The sequence below is a fragment of the Mycena indigotica genome, assembly GCF_014461135.1.
Source record: "Mycena indigotica strain 171206Taipei chromosome Unknown Mind.scaff0004, whole genome shotgun sequence".
In the NCBI taxonomy this organism is placed as follows: domain Eukaryota; kingdom Fungi; phylum Basidiomycota; class Agaricomycetes; order Agaricales; family Mycenaceae; genus Mycena; species Mycena indigotica.
In genome coordinates this window covers 485,672-504,364 of record NW_023503003.1, presented here as the reverse complement: position 1 = coordinate 504,364, position 18,693 = coordinate 485,672, and the positions used below count along the sequence as shown (strand labels likewise).

The following is an 18,693-nucleotide window of genomic DNA, read 5'->3' as shown; positions in this document are numbered from 1 at the left end:
TGTTGGTGAACACTGAAGTCCCAGGAAGACATCAACGCACGCGGGCCCGGCATGCCCGGTGACACTACCCAGGTGTTCCGTGTGTTGGTCGTGGTGGAGCAGAGACAAGATGTAGAGTCTCGAGATCTCAATCACCGATCATCTGTCAACCTCGACGCCGGCGGCCAACGCTGATGGCGATGACGACGACGGCGCGGGCAACGCAGCATGCGTTCAAGAGGAGACGGTGGGAAGGAACGCAATGGGCTCGGTTGGCAACCCGGTAACAAGAGGACGGAGGTCAACAGACTGCATACTCAGCCTCAGCTGCCGCTTACTTGGGAAGCGGCTGTACCACATTACCGCTCTCCTCGTTTGGCTGGGAGCCGCGCCCTGTCACACGAGCGCCGCGTAGGAGCCGCGCCGCGCCGCGCAAAAACTGCCACCCGCCGCGCACCACCAAAAGTACGCGGCGAAATACAGGTTGCAAGCCGCTCACCGCCGCATCGAGCCGCGCACCCCAAGAAGTCGAAGGCTGGTGCTCGACGACGAGAGCACCGTTCGAGCCGCGCAGTAGCACGTTCGGAAGGACTCGACGGGGGCTACCGAGCGGCCCAAAGACAATGGCATTAGCTTAAGAATAAACAAAGATATTGTCTACACAATATTTCACAGAGCCGCGCACCTGCCGATTCCGAGCCGCGCACCCCCTGCGCGGCGAAATCTTTTTGCCCAGTCATCAAGCATTGCCTCGCGACGCGCGTCCCCTGACAATATGGATTCACCAGAATGCCATCGAAGGTCATCGAAGGCCGCGTGTACATAATAGCGAAAGGTATAAAAGGCACAGGAACGCCGTTATATGCCCCAGAAACCCAATCTCCACTCACCATGAAGCCCCTTCATAGCCAAGTCTATCTCGTCGACGACTACGATGATGACAATAGCTCTCGCGGATGCTTGAGGCTATTCCCGCTCTGCGTTGCTCCGCTCGTTGGAAAACTCGAAACCCGGCGTAGCTGCTCGTATTTCCTCGAGCATTAGACAATGTCTGCCCCTCGACCAGCAACTGGTGCGGCATATTTCCGTGCAGGCTGTTCTTCCTCACCCTTGCTGACTGCGCCTACAGGATCCTCTCTGCCATCAATGGCCGAGGGCTCCATGGCTCTGAACGACTTCATCGCCATTCCAGGATCGTCGCCGGGTTCAGCTCCTGCAGACGCAACTCGATCGCCTCACAGCATTAACTCATTGTCCCTGGCGTGGTCATCGAGTGGCAATCTTTTTTATCCTGATGCCTGGACATCGAGCTTCGTCCAGTGGTCGAGAGGTCGCGTCAGAGAGCAGGGTTGCTCGGAGGCCCGCCGCTGCCCACGATGAACTTGAATGGAGTGGCTATGGAGCTTCGTCCAGCAGTCGACAGGGATGTTAAAGCAGTTGCGTCACTATGCTTCCAGTTTGCTGCGGACTCCGCCCCTTCCTCCTTACTGAGGCCAAAGCGCTGGTAGAGGCACAAAAGCTAATTGCGCAGCAACAAGTTTGGGTTCACACCATTCGCCGAACGGAAGACCCAGTCTGCAACGAGGAGGCTGTGTCCATCGCCGCCTTCATGCGAAACTCTGACCACGTGGCAACCATAACCAAAGTCTTCACTAACCTCCATTGGCATCACATGGGGTGTGCAGAGCGTCTTGTTCGGCGGGTCACAAGGCATCTTCTGTCAACAAAAACGGCAGTTGCTCTTTACATTGGCCACGACAACCCCGCTCGGTTTGTCTACCATTGTTGCGGGTTCTTAGGCCTGGCCAATGACACCTCGCTTCATGCGGGCCCGGGCATAGGCGCCGCAGAACAACAAACGGTCGTCGGTGCTTGGAAGATCACATGGAGCACAGGCTCAGGGTTGGGCCTGGGAACGAGCAGAGCAGGCGCCGCGGAGGCGGCCATGTCCAACGCATGAGAGACGGCTGTGTGCGAAGTTCGCTGGTGCTGGTTGAGGCGCCTCAACAGCAATGTTCAGCTACTGCACCTGCAGGCGCAAATCCATCAGGGCTGGGTTATTGACCTTCGTCCAGCGGTCGAGAAAGAGAGAGATGCAAATGCACATCTCTCTGCTTCCAGTTTGCTGCCGACTCTGCCCCATTCTTCCTTACCGAGACCAAGGCGCTGGTTGATCAAAAGCTGCCAGTAATGAAGGAATGTATTCAGGATTCTCTAGCTCAGGTATAGCTCGGCGCGAATAGAGCAAACACGCCACACACCCTACTAGTAGTGAGGATGCGGCTTGGAACAGTGGCAATTTCATGAGTTAGCTAATTGTAGCTTAAGTACTACCTACACATTTCAAGTATTGATCTAGCATTAGAGATAATTTCTCAGATTGAAGTCTAATGACTCTGGCAGCAAAGACTAGGGTACGGAGTTGCAAGGGGGGTTCAAGGACCTTGATCTCAGGCCTCCGGGGTTGCCCTTACAAGTATGAACTGACACAAGGAATTTCAAAGTAGTCTCTTTCTAAGAACCACTACAGACACTTGGTATGTTATGGGTGAGAAGCAACGGGGCTCAGCCACGCTCCTGGGCGCAACACTATGGTTCGAGGATGAACCCGCAATGGATGCCCAGCCGAGAACATGTGAGCGCGGCTAGCCTAGGAGAAGGGCATCTTCACTTCTTTTGTTTGTGAAGGTTCGCAACATACAGTGGAGCCAAAACTTGAGTTGAGCGCCAGTACTTAAGGAAGGCGTCGGAGGACCATCACCCCATCTTTTTGACCACCTCCGTTGGGACCCCGGCCAAGAGAAGTTCCGTTGTCCCACCAATACGAAAGCTATGACCTGTCAGCTTAGGATAGCCATGTCGTGCTCAAACTTCGTTGCAGCGATTGAGAAATGCGCGTCGCGTAAGTGGGATGGTGGTAGCGCCAGTCGAATATGTGAACAGAAGTGTGTTGGGGGTGTTGGGGGTAGCGAATAGATGCATACGAAGCACTGATATTGGATCAATTTCGCTGCACTGAGCGGTGAGAATGACGTCTTCGCCGTGTTTCTGGGTCTTGGTACGAGGGAGACGGACAGTAATTGTGTGTTTTGTCGAAGTAATGTTGTTCCGACATGGTTTGGTGCTCAGCTCTGGGTCCGTCCGAGAAGTGGGTAGTAGTTCACCCAATCTGCACTGACCCCAGAAGGCAACGCACGCGGCTGCGAAGACAGCGATGTCAAAGGATGAGGTGAGGTTGAGCCCGGAACGCAAGTGGAGGAGCATATCTGCGGTAATTGGAGGACATGGTGGTCAGTTCGTGACCTGAGGGGAGAGTGCGTCAACGCCAGAGAGGACGTAGTGCAATCTCGGGCCGCCGAGCCAGGGCTGTTTCTGGGCGATATGCCAGGGTTTTAGCGCCGCAATGTCGTTTCGCGGGTAGATCCAGCGTGGATGCCGGTATGACACGGGGTAGGCAGAAAGAATGAATTCATGGGTGGGGAGTCGGAGGTGAGCCGGGACTGACTCGTTGTCGCAAAACAGAAGAAAGCGGTCGACTGCATAGCCGTAGTTGGTGAGAGTTTTCGCACCCCAGCCATTCTGGAAGGCAAGGTCCAACTGAGCGCGAAGGGGCGGAGAGATAGGGTGTGGGTCGGAGAGCGGGGGGGGGGCCAATATGGGGCCTGAAGATCCAGGGGGTTTTCGCTCAGAGGTTGCTGGTGATGCGTGGTGGCTGCAGAGGCCTTGGGTGTCGTTTGTGGGCCGGTCTAGATTGGTCTTGTGCCGCTGACCTTCTATCCGAAGCCCGAATGAGCTGAATGAGGTCGTGGGTTTCACGCAAGGAGGGGGGGATTGGGTGTTGCGTCGTGGGAGTCATAGTGATACGAGTCAAGATGTCATGGTGAAATGTCGGTGATGATCCAGAAGAGAAATGATTCAACTCAATTCAAGTTCTTGAAGATTAATTTATAATTACTCAAGGGCTGTCTACAATAAGGTTTGAAACATAGTAGGGTATCTTGAAAGGGGCAAAGGAACGTGAAAAACCAGGAATCGACAATGGTATACCGCGCGAAGGTCCGTCGGCGAGATTGTCTGCAGATGGTGTATAGGAGGTGGTAATCCAGAGTGTGTGTGTTCGGAGCAGAGCGACAATTCTCCTGAGAACACGGTTCTGTTCCGGGTTTCGAGATTTTCCTGAGTCGACTGCTCCGAGAACACCTTGATTGTCAGACAGAATGTGAAAATGGATGTTCTCGTGACCTCTCCGAATAGCAAGAAGAAGGCCAAACTCGACGGCGAGCATTTGCACCCATCCTATCTTACGTCCATCCGCCTCCCAGCCCGCTTGGAAACGCCAAGATGCCCAGACAGTGTCGAAGACAACACCGATTCCCCATGATGTGGAAGTGTCAACCCAAAAGGGTATCGAAGAGACAAGGGGAGGGCGAATCAATATGGAGCCACAGAATGGGAGGTTAAGCTGTTGTCGCCACCAGTTGATATCGCTTAGAACAGTTGCGTTTGGCGAACGTTTGGAGAAGTTCGAAGAGGTGTGCGAGAAGGATGCGGCGAAGGCCAAGATGGCCGGCAGACGTGAACGACCGTCTCGTATAGCCATGGCACAGTGCACTAGGGTCCCATGGACGGATTCAGCTTCCTTCCTGTTGAATTTTGAGCCTCTGACCCAAACTTCAAGTTTGGTCAGGTAGCGAGTTTTCTTGGTGTCGGGTATTTCGACAGTCTTAGCATTCAAATCCCAGCGGAATCCGACATATTTGAAGGTTGAATTGAAGGGGAAATGTCTTAGAAAGCTTCCAGGGCCAACCCAGTGGTTCTATGAAACGGTAAATGGTGTCGACGTCATATCAGTAGTCGCCGGAGTCTTGTAGATATCGAAAGAAGCAGAAATCATCGACCCATTTTTTGAGGGGGCCAATGTGATTTGAAGTGAGGAGTGCGGGCATAGCATCAGCGATTTGTCCGAATATTCCAGGGGAGCTCGAGGGTCCAAAAGGAGCACAGTGGTCAATATAGCACAGGTCTCTCCAAGAGACAACGAAGAACCACTGTTGCGAAGGGTGTATAGGCACTCGACGGAAGGCAGCGTCAACATCCAATGTTGCTGCTTGGGTGCCTGGTGGTGCGTCCAACACCAGCAGTAACATTTGCGAAAAGGTTCCCCAGTCACAAGGGAAATCATCCGAATCAATAGTGGAGTTAATCGACACAATCTCAGGGTCATCGTATGGAAATGAGAAGTCTTGAACCATTCGCCATTTATCTGGCTCACCAGCTTTGGGTACAACACCTAAGGGGGAGGAGCGAATTGGCCCAATAATCGCTTTGAGACGGCTCAAATTGAATGGACTGGAGTAGCGGTGGGAAGCCAGCTCTGTTTGGATATATTCGTCAATTACATTAGGGTGTTCGAGTGCAGTACGACAATTAGCGGGAGTGTAAGATGATGATAGGTCCATGTTAATGCCAGTCAGAATATCGTGAAATTCACCTGTTTAGCCCACAAAACACCGTGAGTTATCAGTGGTAACCCGCCGGGGTGCCATTGACAAGGCTCAGTATTTTCAGAACATCCCCTGAGGTGAATAATTGCTGGGGAGAGGGGTGAATAAAGTTGGGCTCTAAGGCAAAATTCGTCCCAAGTCTGGTATGTAAGGGGTAAATAAAGGTGAATAATACAATGACCAAGTCCCCAGAAGTCCTGTTATGTGACATGTGTGTGACACATAGTCCCAGAAGGAAATTTTATTGATAGGCATTGAAACTGATATTTCAGTGGCTGCGCAATACCTTTTCACAGTTGTATAGAGTGACACGTATATCAGATTTTCAAAAATGGAAAATTTCACCATTTAATAGTACAATCGTCAGAGAATGTCACAAATCATCACGAAATGACAGTTCTCTATTTTGACTATACAAATAACTTTCATTAAGTGATATATAGTAGCAGCTGAATAGTTGTGCCAGCACAAGCCAATCACTAGCTGATCTACAACTGATGAAACGATATCTCAATAACTAGAGTAGCTACGGAGCTAATTGAAGTATTACCAAGGATACTTGAATGGGAGGTCAATATCCCTATCAATACCATGTCATCAGCATACCCATACTGCTGCATGATTATCTATCAGACATTTTGATCTGGCTATATCTCTAGCAGTTCTCTATGGATTCACATTATTATTTCACTAGTAGGTAGGTGGTAATATTGTCTTAATATAATCTGATATGACCATAGTCACATGCCTTTAGAATATACTGTCATACCACTTTTCTGTAGTTTTTCTACCTCAAATTTGACCAGGCATAATGATGACCTGATATCTGGGTGAGAAATGCATGGATGACCATGGGGTCAGTTTTGCTATGGTCAGATGGACATTCCTGATAGCCCTACAAGCCACCCATATTTTTAGGCACCCTATATACCTGTCTATATGGCTCATATCCTATTATTTCAATCTCCCAAGAACTTACTCAGAGGTAAGGAATCTCTAATGAGATGAAGGTAGGAAGTAGAAGAGGGGTTTCCCTGAGAGATGTTATGCCTCCCATGATGTTTTATCCTTGAAATCTCTTGTTATTCTCCATTCTACATATTACTGCTATGTCATAAGATATTAACATTATAGCCATGATCTGCTAGTTGATTGTGGATCAAAATAAGTCAAGTTCAGTCAATGAGGTATATACACATACCCACCTACTCTGATTGATGATTGTACATACCTGGATGGTGAAATCAGGCAGACATTCAACTGCAGGTTAGATGCAAAACTAGTTTACATGAATAGTGGGGTCTATAGACTGAGTATTGGACATTGAGATGCATGTATTGGGGTATTGGGATATCCACTAGGACCCTGTACTGGAATTGGTTGGGGTTATGGCATGTGTTACAGAAGGTAGCTAAAGAGAGGGTAGGTACCTATAGAGCAGAAGAGAGTGTCTTCGCTATTACAACTGGTCAGAAAATAATTTCAAGTATGATCCAAGACTTGATTGTAGGATGGTCTACACCTTCCCATGGACCTGTCCAGCACTTGAATCAACCCTATAGCTATGATGGATCTCTCACAGTAGCATTATCAGTGTTATCTATTCCAAAAATGATGGGTTCACCATGGTATGGCCTGTGGAAGTCTGAGAGATTTCAGTATATTCAATGGTAGGGGTATGATCCACCTCCCATAAAGTGGTGCCCCTGCCTCTCTGGCATATCTCCATCCTGGGTTATGTGGCACCTAAGGTCTGCAACAATTGACTCACCCTAACACATGCTACAGCATCACTAATGGGTGGGATTATAATGGAGTATCCTGTGATATCATATCAATTTACATCATGAGATTCCATACATAGGGTCCCAAGATATCAGCAAAATACTCCTTAACTTAGTGTTTACATATGCTTAGCACTAAATAGATCAAGGTAATAGGTCACAGATGATAAGGAACATTGGGCTAGATAGGAGTAGGATAATATACCTTTCAAATGAGCCTTTCTCCAGCTTTATCCACTGAGGCCAGCTGGAGATCTAAGCCTATCTTCCAAAGTTGATGGAAATCAAATGTTACTGATGAGAGAATGCATTGTGTTTTCAGTGCCCAATTCAGTTAGGATTGGAAGTAGACATAGTCAAACATTGGCTTAGGGTATCTGAAGGTTCAAGTCAGCAGTCTTATCACTTTAAGCACCCACATATCCTCTCTCATATGAATAAATGGTCAGTAGAGTGATTGTATCATATGATGGTGATTAAATGCTATGTTCAAGTAATGATACTCTGAAAGGCCTTCCTGGTAGTATTGAAATCATGTATTTATATCAAGTGGTTATAGAAATAGAAGCCCATCAGTTGAACATCAGCTAGTGATTAGACAGTTCTGATACTACTATTCAGCTGCCACTATACATCACTTAATGAAAGTTGTTTGTATAGTCAAAATAGAGAACTGTCATTTTGTGACAATTTGTGACATGCTGCGATGATTGTGGAAATTTCCTTTTTTGGAAATTTCTTATATGTATCACTCTATGTTACAGTATATAACCATATGACATAGCCACTAAAACTACCAACTCCAATCTCTATTGACCAAAGTTCCTTTTTAGGACGCTGTGTCACCTGTCACATAGTGTGCCTCCGGGAGACTTGGTCTGGATGACCTATATTGTATTATTCACCTTTATTCACCCCTTACATACTAGACTTGGTACGAATTTTGCCTTAGAGCTTAACTTTGTTCACCCCTCTCCCCAGCAATTATTCACCTCAGGGGATGTTCTGAAAATACTGAGCCTTGTCAATGGCACCCCGGCGGGTTACCACTGATAACTCATAGTGTTTTGTGGGCTAAACAGGTGGTGAAATTCATTGTACAGGTTGACAGTGCGTAGCGCGCTGTGACGGTTCGGGTCGGGCCGTCGGGCCCTATACGGCCCGACGGGCCCTCACCACCCTTAGAGCCCTAGGGCTTGACAAGCCCTCATATATTCACAAGCTCAAAGCACTGAGCAACAACACTAATATCCCAGAGAAGGGACATAATCACGGATCGCGCTTTAGTCAGCCATCAAGCCATCATGACCCGCCATCAGGGATCATGATGCGCCGCCGGACACCCTTGACAGCGGGCCCAATCGGCCCCAGACAACCACAGGGATCAGGAGGGAGCTCCTTACTGTTGCATTGCCAAACACTCCTTAGTGTCGACTTTGGCATGGCTCCTTTCCAGAGGAATGGTCCCTGGGCTCCTAGCGGAGCGACCAGGGACGACCAGAGACATCCCCTGCTCCCTTCTGATCGACCCTCAGCGGGCCCGATCGGCCCCTAGCGCCCACAGTATATAAAGACCAGAGTATTACTCCTGTACCTTAGGTTTAGCATTGAAGTCTCTTCCTTTGAACCCTACTCCGGCCTGGTCCCCTAGAGCGGGGTTGCTGCAACCATACCCCGGGAAAGGGGCGTCTAGACGACTTCCAACACCCAGGCTAGCTTGCCTCATTGACCTGAGCCCTTGGTTGGGCTGGACAGCTCAGGCTCTTGTCTCTTATGTTCACCCTTGTCCTAGCCACTTCTTCCTGCTCTCTGGCCTCAAGCTCTGGGTTCCCCTGGTACGGGGCGATGGGAGGGTGCGGGCCCGATCGGGCCCGCATGTCACGCGTCACACCGCGCCGTCACGCGGTGTCTAGGAGCCACAGCGACTCGTTTCTCCAGGAAAGGAGATATGTCGTGTCAGGGTTCGGGTCGGGCCAACGGGCCCTATACGGCCCATCGGGCCCTCACCACCCTTAGAGCCCTAGGGCTTGACAAGCCCTCATAATTCACAAGCTCAAAGCAATGAGCAACAACACTAATATCCCAGAGAAGGGACATAATCACGGATCGCGCTTTAGTCAGCCATCAAGCCATCATGACCCGCCATCAGGGATCATGATGCGCCGCCGGACGCCCTTGACAGCGGGCCCAATCGGCCCTAGACAACCACAGGGTCCAGGAGGGAGCTCCTTACTGTTGCATTGCCAAACACTCCTTAGTGTCGACTTTGGCATGGCTCCTTTCCAGAGGAATGGTCCCTGGGCTCCTAGCGGAGCGACCAGGGACGACCAGAGACATCCCCTGCTCCCTTCTGATCGACCCTCAGCGGGCCCGATCGGCCCCTAGCGCCCACAGTATATAAAGACTAGAGTATTACTCCTGTACCTTAGGTTTAGCATTGAAGTCTCTTCCTTTGAACCCTACTCCGGCCTGGTCCCCTAGAGCGGGGTTGCTGCGACCATACCCCAGGAAAGGGGCGTCTAGACGACTTCCAACACTCCAGGCTAGCTTGCCTCATTGACCTGAGCCCTTGGTTGGGCTGGACAGCTCAGGCTCTTGTCTTTTATGTTCACCCTTGTCCTAGCCACTTCTTCCTGCTCTCTGGCCTCAAGCTCTGGGTTCCCCTGGTACGGGGCGATGGGAGGGTGCGGGCCCGATCGGGCCCGCATGTCACGCGTCACACCGCGCAGTCACGCGGCGTCTAGGAGCCACAGCGACTCGTTACTCCAGGAAAGGAGATATGTCGCCCCTTGGACTGGCAACCCTTCTCAAGCGCTCCAGGGGTCTCGGGCCCGCAGCCCCTGTTGCGGGGCGACTCCCCTCGACCCCCGAACCGTCGGGCGTGACCGCGTTACGTCACGCCCCGCCCGAACGGCTTGTTCAACTGGCCCAGCCTATGCCTTGCCCTATGTCTTGGGCACCAACTCTACTAGGCAGCGATCTTTGGCTATGGACTCGTTCCCTTCAGCAGGGGTCGGACACTCTAGACGACCACTCGTATCCTGTGACACCGCTGTCACACAACGTGACAGCGGGGCGTCTCGAGTCGCCCCGAGCTGTCCCTACCCTGCTCCCTATTGCAGTGGCACCATCTACACTGCCTGGTTGCCGACCGCCCAGCTATGGGGGTTGAACCATCTTTCCCACACTTGTCAGACTGGCAGGAGACCGTCACGTGGGCCCGGGCCGGCCCTGTTCCTGACAGAATGCTAAACCTCCTTTACTGTCCTTCTTTCAAGTGTGGGGCGCTCTCTGGAAAGCTCAAGTTCTTGGAGCAATCCTTTCTGTGCTGAACGACCACTCTATGTGTCGGCACTTCGTCCAATGGGTTGAGGAGTTATCCCTTTTGTCTTGAAACTCCTGGGAGCCAACAACTTTTGCTCCATTCGTCTTATGGGTTGAGGACTCCGCCCCTTCGCGTTAAAACTCCTGGGAACAGGTCAAAACCTGCTCCACTTGTCCACTCCGGTTAAGGAGTTCTTCCATACCTTCTGCGCCTAACGACAAGACGAAACGACCCGATTCGAACCTTCGATCACCGACAACGACAAGGGACCGAATTAACGGGCCCTTTCGGTTCAAATCTACCCCGCTCGCCATACTCAGGGCCCGACAATCCGTCTGTTTTGTTCTTGGTGTGCGTTCTTAGGAGACCTTGTGCGGCCCGACTCGAAGTCTGGCCTGTCAATCTACGGGCCCGATAACCCGTTGGTCCGAACACAAACCTTTGTTTCTTTCGCCCCTACTCGGCAAATTCTTTCCCTATACCCTCTTCTTTCGAATTCTCGTACCCTGGCGCCGAGGTAAGGAATATCGGCTCCCCCAGATGTCGACTTCTGGGCCGCAACTTCTGTCTGCCATGGGGCGTCCACTCCGGTGAACGGCGCTTGAGGCACGGGAAACGTTGAGTCCGTCCCCACCTCTATAGCAGCCAAGGAGAGTGGAAAACCACTCTGGGAGCGCTGGGGGAAGAAGCAGACCCAGGCTCTTTTCACTAGCAAGAGACCCGTCCCGTGCGCCCGAAACGTCACCCCTTTCCCAACCGTGGGAAATTTCGTTCAAAGGTGCTGGCCTTCAACCAGACAAACCCAAAACCGTGCGAATTGATGTTCAAACCCTCATACGACTAAGATGATGGGATCGATGACGTGAATCGGCCCGATTCGGCCCACATCGGCCCGAATCGGCCTGACGGGCCCCGACGAACTGACGGGCCAAATCTGCATATACAAACAAACAACGATGACCCCTGGAACGGGGTGGCTGCACACTGGCAGCAAAAAACCGGGGACAATAACACCCCAAAACTGGAGGCTGGACAGAGGGATGGCTAGGCGTCGTCATAACGACCCCATCGCCTCTGGGCTTCGACTGGCAACGAGACTGAACATGGCAAACGCGCGGACGCACTGGACCGGACCGGGCTGACATCACGCAAACGGGAGAAGCTACGAATGGTCTAAAAACGCGCAGCCGGTGCTCAGCATGCAATTGGAAGCCAGTGTTCGGAAAATGTGAACAACCAAACACCCCGAGAAACCGGGGCGACCAAGCCACGCCGACTCGAGATGAGTCGTTCCAAGGGAGGGGGCGATGTCACGGATAAGACCCGGCCCGTCCGCTCCGGCGCTGGTGTCGGACCATTGCGGGCCCGTAACACGCAGCACGTGACGACGGGGAACATGCGCCCCAGTAGGAGGAACGCACACGTGGGAAGCACGTGACCGAGAATGACGCGTCGAGCCGTCGCCGAGCCCAACTCGACACAAGGCGATAGGGGAGGAGTGCTAGGAGGTTAGGAGTAGCGCCTGGCCCGCAAGGGATGTCCGATCGTCCCCTCTGCGGCTAGGAACGGGAGAAATGGGGGAGACTCAGAAGCGTCCGGATGTCCGATCATCCCTTGCAAAGGCGCGCCTGGGGCAACAGGTGATGGGGAGGAGTGCTGGGAGGTTAGGCGCAGCGCCTGGTCTGCATGAGGTGTCCGACCACCTCCTCTGCAGCCAGGAACCGGGAAGGGGGAGAACCAGAAGAGCGTTGGGGGTGTCCGATCATCTCTAGGCAGAACGTGACTGGGTAGAGGGGCGGAAGATGAGAAGTGGATATCGACCAAGCCCTTCAAACAAGAAGGCACCTACATGCGAATCATGGAAGTTTTTTCAAACCGGAATTGGATACGGAAATCGACGTTAATTTTTCTCAACAAATTGGAATTGGATACGGAAATCGGACCATAAAACTCGGGACGAGTTTCGCCTAGTGGGGGGGTGATGTGACGGTTCGGGTCGGGCCGTCGGGCCCTATACGGCCCGACGGGCCCTCACCACCCTTAGAGCCCTAGGGCTTGACAAGCCCTCATATATTCACAAGCTCAAAGCACTGAGCAACAACACTAATATCCCAGAGAAGGGACATAATCACGGATCGCGCTTTAGTCAGCCATCAAGCCATCATGACCCGCCATCAGGGATCATGATGCGCCGCCGGACACCCTTGACAGCGGGCCCAATCGGCCCCAGACAACCACAGGGATCAGGAGGGAGCTCCTTACTGTTGCATTGCCAAACACTCCTTAGTGTCGACTTTGGCATGGCTCCTTTCCAGAGGAATGGTCCCTGGGCTCCTAGCGGAGCGACCAGGGACGACCAGAGACATCCCCTGCTCCCTTCTGATCGACCCTCAGCGGGCCCGATCGGCCCCTAGCGCCCACAGTATATAAAGACCAGAGTATTACTCCTGTACCTTAGGTTTAGCATTGAAGTCTCTTCCTTTGAACCCTACTCCGGCCTGGTCCCCTAGAGCGGGGTTGCTGCAACCATACCCCGGGAAAGGGGCGTCTAGACGACTTCCAACACCCAGGCTAGCTTGCCTCATTGACCTGAGCCCTTGGTTGGGCTGGACAGCTCAGGCTCTTGTCTCTTATGTTCACCCTTGTCCTAGCCACTTCTTCCTGCTCTCTGGCCTCAAGCTCTGGGTTCCCCTGGTACGGGGCGATGGGAGGGTGCGGGCCCGATCGGGCCCGCATGTCACGCGTCACACCGCGCCGTCACGCGGTGTCTAGGAGCCACAGCGACTCGTTTCTCCAGGAAAGGAGATATGTCGCCCCTTGGACTGGCAACCCTTCTCAAGCGCTCCAGGGGTCTCGGGCCCGCCCCTGCTGCGGGGGCGACTCCCCTCGACCCCCCGAACCGTCGGGCGTGACCGCGTTACGTCACGCCCCGCCCGAACGGCTTGTTCAACTGGCCCGGCCTATGCCTTGGGCACCAACTCTACTAGGCAGCACTCTTTGGCTATGGACTCGTTCCCTTCAGCAGGGGTAGGACACTCTAGACGACTACTCGTATCCTGTGACACCGCTGTCACACAACGTGACAGCGGGGCGTCTCGAGTCGCCCCGAGCTGTCCCTACCCTGCTCTCTATTGCAGCAGTGGCACCATCTACGCTGCCTGGTTGCCAACCACCCAGCTATGGGGGTTGAACCATCTTTCCCACACTTGTCAGGCTGGCAGGAGACCGTCACGTGGGCCCGGGCCGGCCCTGTTCCTGACACGCGCGCTCCCACTCGTCGCAGACAAGTGGTGTGACAACCGGCAGGAAGTTATGCGGTCCGGCATTGCTGAGCGGAGTGGTCTTCTGAGCCGCAGAGGGAGCATGCGTGGCAGCCCAGACCACCTGTTTAGCCCACAACACACTGTACATTATCAGTGGCAACGACGCAGGTTGCCACTGATAAGCCCCAGCATTATCAGCAATTCCCCAAGTGGCGAATAATTGTTGGTGAAGGGGGTGAATAATTGTGAAGTCCAAGGCAAATTTTTCGCTAAGTCCAGAATGTAGGGGTGAATAAAGGTGAATAATACAATCCAGGCCATTTTCACCAAGTCTCCCGGAGTCACACTATGTGACATGTGACACAACATCCCAAAAAGGAACTTTTGTCAATAGATAGTAGAGCTGGTAGTTTTAGTGACTATGTGATATGGTTGTATACTGCAATATAGAGTGATATATGATAAAATTTCCAAAAAAGGAATTTTTGTTATTGGACAGTGCAGTCATCAGAGAATGTCACAGATCGTCACAAAACCAAAGTTGTATATTTTGCCTATACGGACAACTTTCATTAAGTAACCTACAGTGACAGCTCAATGGTGGTGTCTGGACTAGTCAATCACCAGCTGAGATATAACTGATAACCCTCTATCTCTATAACTAAACAGGCCACAGAACTGATTGAAGTACTACTAGGGATATTTGAATAGTGGGGTCAATGTTCCCATCAATAAAATATTATCAGGATATCCATAGTAGCTAATGATTATCTATCAGACATTTTGATCTAGCCATATCTCCACCAGTTCTCCATGGATTCAGATGATTGTTTCATTAGTAGGCAGGTGGTAATATTGCCTTTATATCGTCTGATATGACCTTAGTGTCATACCTTTGAAATAGACTGTTATACCACTTTTTGGTAGTTTTTCTATCTCAAATTTGATCAATCACACTGATAGCTTGATATCTGGGTAAGGAATGCATGGATAATCATAATCTAAGTTGTTTTATAGTTTGATGGATCCCTATAATAGCTTGGAGAGGTATATATATTTCTAGACATTCTGTATGCCTATGTATATAACATATTGTGTGTTATGCCAATCTCCTAATATCTCACTTGAAGGCAAGGAGTCTCCCATGACATAAAGGTAGGAAGCATACAGATGGTTACCCCCAAGAAATATTATGCCTCTCATAATGTTTTATCTATGTAATCTCATGTAATTCTCATTTATACACATGACTGCTATTACACATCATATTGACAATACAGCCATGATCTATTTGTTGATTATGGATCAAAATATGTCAAGTGTAGTCAATGAGGTATATCCAGGTACCCACATACTCTGATTGATGACTGTATGTTCTTGAATGATGAATTGGGGCAGACATTTAAATTCCCTGGTCGTGAAGAGCCACCACCTGCGGCAATTGAAGTCAATGGAGAAGAACACTTCAAATCAAACAAATCGTTGACTCCAAGATTGATCGCCGTTTCAAGGGTCCGGCTCGACTCCGCTACCTGGTTGAATGGCTTGGTTACAAGAACACTGATGAACAATTCACTTGGGTTGGTGCACCTGACTTGGAAGCTGAAGAGTATATCGAATCCTTCCATCGTCAATACCCCAACAAACCCAAACTGGATTAACATCACACCGATTTGTGAGATAAGGAAAATTAATTTCTATTTTACATTTACGACTCTAATTCTGTCGTTTCTCGATTCCATCTCCGAGGCGTTGATGAGTGCGGAGTGGGGACAGCAAATGAGCTCTCTAACTAACCAAACCAACAAAAACAACCAAAACTCCACTTTTCGTAGAGAGAAAGATGTATAATGTCAAGTAGGAAAAGTCACAAAAACCCAAAAATCGTCAACTCCTTGTGCGAGTACAGGCCCCTGTGAACAGAGCATTGGCACAGATGTGTAAGGTTGTAGGGTAGATACGAGTTTCTTGCGAAAAACATTGATTTGTTGTGCCCCAAAGCATACTATCGATGAAACTCAGCAATAGAGAAGCGCCAATACGATGCCCGGAGAGTTTATACTTGTTGGATCAAGACTAACTGCCTTAAACCCTCTGAGTTGTCTCGAGTCAGGAACTAACTGCCTTAAACTCTCGACCAGCAACCGAAACCCAATAAACAGCAACCGGAACTCTTGTATTCAGCAACCGAAACCCTCAACCAATAATCCTTCTGACGCGATGATACTATTTCGAAAGAGCTAGCAAGATAGATTGACGAGCTAGATCCCCAGATGCACCTAGTAAAGCGGGGCAATCCGTGAACCTGCCAAATACAAAACAGAGATATAAATACTAAACAGAAATTGATAGAATCAGGGAAAATCTCGAGTAAGAAAAGTCGTCCATGTGCATAATTGTATAGGTATCGTTTCGCTATATGGCCTAGAGTTGAAAATCTAGGTCTAGATGACTGGTATCGTGTGTATTGGAGTTAATGACCTGTGTAAATCTTCCGTGTTCACGACCATCTAGTTTTGCTCGTGAAGTATCCCTCAATCTTGAGTAGGATAAGTGGATAGCTCTGCTTCCCAGCTTTCGATGGACACCCATAACTCGTATCTTGTGCGTATGGCCTCAGCGGTGGTTGTCCCAACTCTCCTGGTGCATTTCCAATGCTCAGATGATCAATTGAGTAGGTTTTCGCCGTTTAACCGTCCCTTGGCACTCTCGATCCTCCAGCATGATCCGAAACCACGTTCCAATGATGTCAGTCGTCGATACCAACAGAGATAGGGGTGTCCCTTATCTAGGAGAAGTCGATCTCGAGCCTCCACTGAGCGCCAAACCGAATATGCCTTTTGGAATACACTCCCTTTGGGTATTTTGCATAGAATTGGATAGATTCTAGCGAGAAACGGGCTCTGCGAACTTTTCCTAGTCAAGATTTTGGAATCACTGAGAGCGATTTGCCGCATCCCGACACCTCTAGCCTTCCTGCTGGATGAAGACATCCCAGTGTTTCAGGGTCTTGTCGATTCCCTGTAGGCGCTCGTCCAGTTGCTCGGGTGTGGTTGACGAAGTTGATCGCGCCGACGTTGAAGCACAACTCGCGGCCAAGGTTTTGAAGTCCCATGATCACACGGCTGAGCTGCCGGTGATCTACGCGCTGACGCATCAACAGATTTGCCATCATTGCGGCAATCCCCGCGTTGCTGAGCGTCAGACCTGACGACTCAGCTGGCGTCTCCGCTGGCGTCTCCGCGGTCGTCTTCGCAGGAACCTTCTTCTCAACCACTCTGGGCACCACAATCCGTGGCCCCGCAACCTTCTTCTTCTTGCCCTTCTCCTTGTCCTTCGTCCCTTGCGGAAACGCAGGGGTGGGTTTCCGTCTTCGCAACGGGCCTTGAGCTTGCGGCAATTATCGCAAGAAAGCCTTCCGTGCCAAGTCGTGTTGGGCTTAGGGTCGCTCCACACGCATTTTTTCCCCGTCTTGATACATTTGGCGCATTTTTCTGCCAAAACGGGTCAGGTTTATAACCGAGAATATTACTTGCACTCACTTTCTTCTTCTGCATCGCCGTCTGCATCGGGCCCATCAGCCTGGGCCTTCTCGGCGTTCTCGGTTTCTTCCGCCTTTCTGGGTTCTTCGGCTACATCAGCCGGCTCGGGCTCCGCGGATGACTCAACGCGTCGCAGGACCCGGCGGCCAACCCGGGCATTCACCTCGGCCGTCTCGGCAAGGGTCAGCGGTGCGAGTCCGCGTTCCCGGCGGGCTCTGACCCGATCTCTGGCCAACAAGGCCCAGCCCCGGCGATTTTGTTCTTGAGGCTCGGCCTCGTCTTCTTGCCCTCTGAGCACTGCGGCTCGCTGGCGCTCGGCTCGGCTCCTATGGTACTCGGCCGCTCTTTCGATGAGCTCTTCTTCGTCGTTGGGAACCCACTGCAGCAGCGCCACTACGGACCCGTGCTCCGACGATTCCTCAACGATTGGCTCGTTGTCAACCGGGTCGTCGGGATCATACGACTCCGACCGACCACCCGGTGACGGTGCTCTTGGTGCCGTTTCCGCCAGTAGCGCGCGAAGCGTTTCCGCTCTGCGCTTGAGTTCCTCCAGCTCCCTCCGCACATCTACGCGTCAGTTACGACCTGACGGTAACGCGTCAGCCAAGGGGTCTCGGTCCGTTCCACCGACCCATCCACCCACCCTCTCCGTCTCCGACAGCTCTTCGACCCGCTCCACCGCATTTTCGAATAGGTTCTTGGCCTTCTTCGGCGTTTTGGCGTTCTGGCATTTAGGCGGCATGGTGGGAAGTGGTAAAGATAGAGAGATTGATGTCAATCGGTGACATGCTTCTTGTCACCCCTTTCCTTTTTCGTCCTCCTTGCTATTATCACGTTCTCACCGGCTTCCTCGGTGATCTCGGCCTTTCCGGCCTTCGACTCAAAATTTTCACAAGTCCAACTCTGACTCCGACTCTCTCTGATTCCGACTCCTACCTCTACGAACATTGCTCCTGTTTCTTGTGGGCAAGAAACGCAAGAGGGGGATACTGTTATATCCGTGCCGACTCCGGCATCCGTCTCCGATATCCGTCTCCGGTATTTGGCTTTTACGCAATGAAGATTTACTGAGCGTTTCCAATTACCCCGACTTATGATCTATGCAATCATCTATGCCTTGTTCCTCGTATGCAACTCCTCTTCTACTTTACTTGACTTTGTTCTAATCTCGTTACTTACTTTGTTATCCCTTATTCCGTTTCCGTTACTTCTCGTACTATAAATACTTTGATGTATTACTACATACTTCAGTTTGTAAAATTAATGTTGCTGGTCTCTATCTCCCAGCGTCGTCTC

General features: G+C 51.1%; 3 protein-coding genes across 3 annotated transcripts; all 3 read right to left on the bottom strand.

Moving 5' to 3' along the window:
• Positions 1-2,844: 2,844 nt before the first annotated feature.
• MIND_00410900 (DNA breaking-rejoining enzyme) lies at positions 2,845-3,243 on the bottom strand (the record flags this gene model as incomplete). Its single annotated transcript, XM_037360931.1, has 1 exon — positions 2,845-3,243. One exon carries the CDS (start codon positions 3,241-3,243, stop codon positions 2,845-2,847), a length of 399 nt encoding a protein of 132 aa, XP_037221223.1.
• A 27-nt stretch (positions 3,244-3,270) lies between these two features.
• On the bottom strand, positions 3,271-3,835 carry MIND_00410800 (DNA breaking-rejoining enzyme; the record flags this gene model as incomplete). Its single annotated transcript, XM_037360930.1, has 2 exons — positions 3,271-3,691; positions 3,750-3,835. 2 exons carry the CDS (start codon positions 3,833-3,835, stop codon positions 3,271-3,273), a joined length of 507 nt encoding a protein of 168 aa, XP_037221222.1.
• Positions 3,836-3,934: 99 nt separating this feature from the next.
• On the bottom strand, positions 3,935-5,126 carry MIND_00410700 (Reverse transcriptase domain-containing protein; the record flags this gene model as incomplete). Its single annotated transcript, XM_037360929.1, has 2 exons — positions 3,935-4,795; positions 4,878-5,126. The coding sequence occupies 2 exons, from the start codon at positions 5,124-5,126 to the stop codon at positions 3,935-3,937; spliced, it is 1,110 nt and encodes a 369-aa protein (XP_037221221.1).
• Between the last annotated feature and the right edge of the window lie 13,567 nt (positions 5,127-18,693).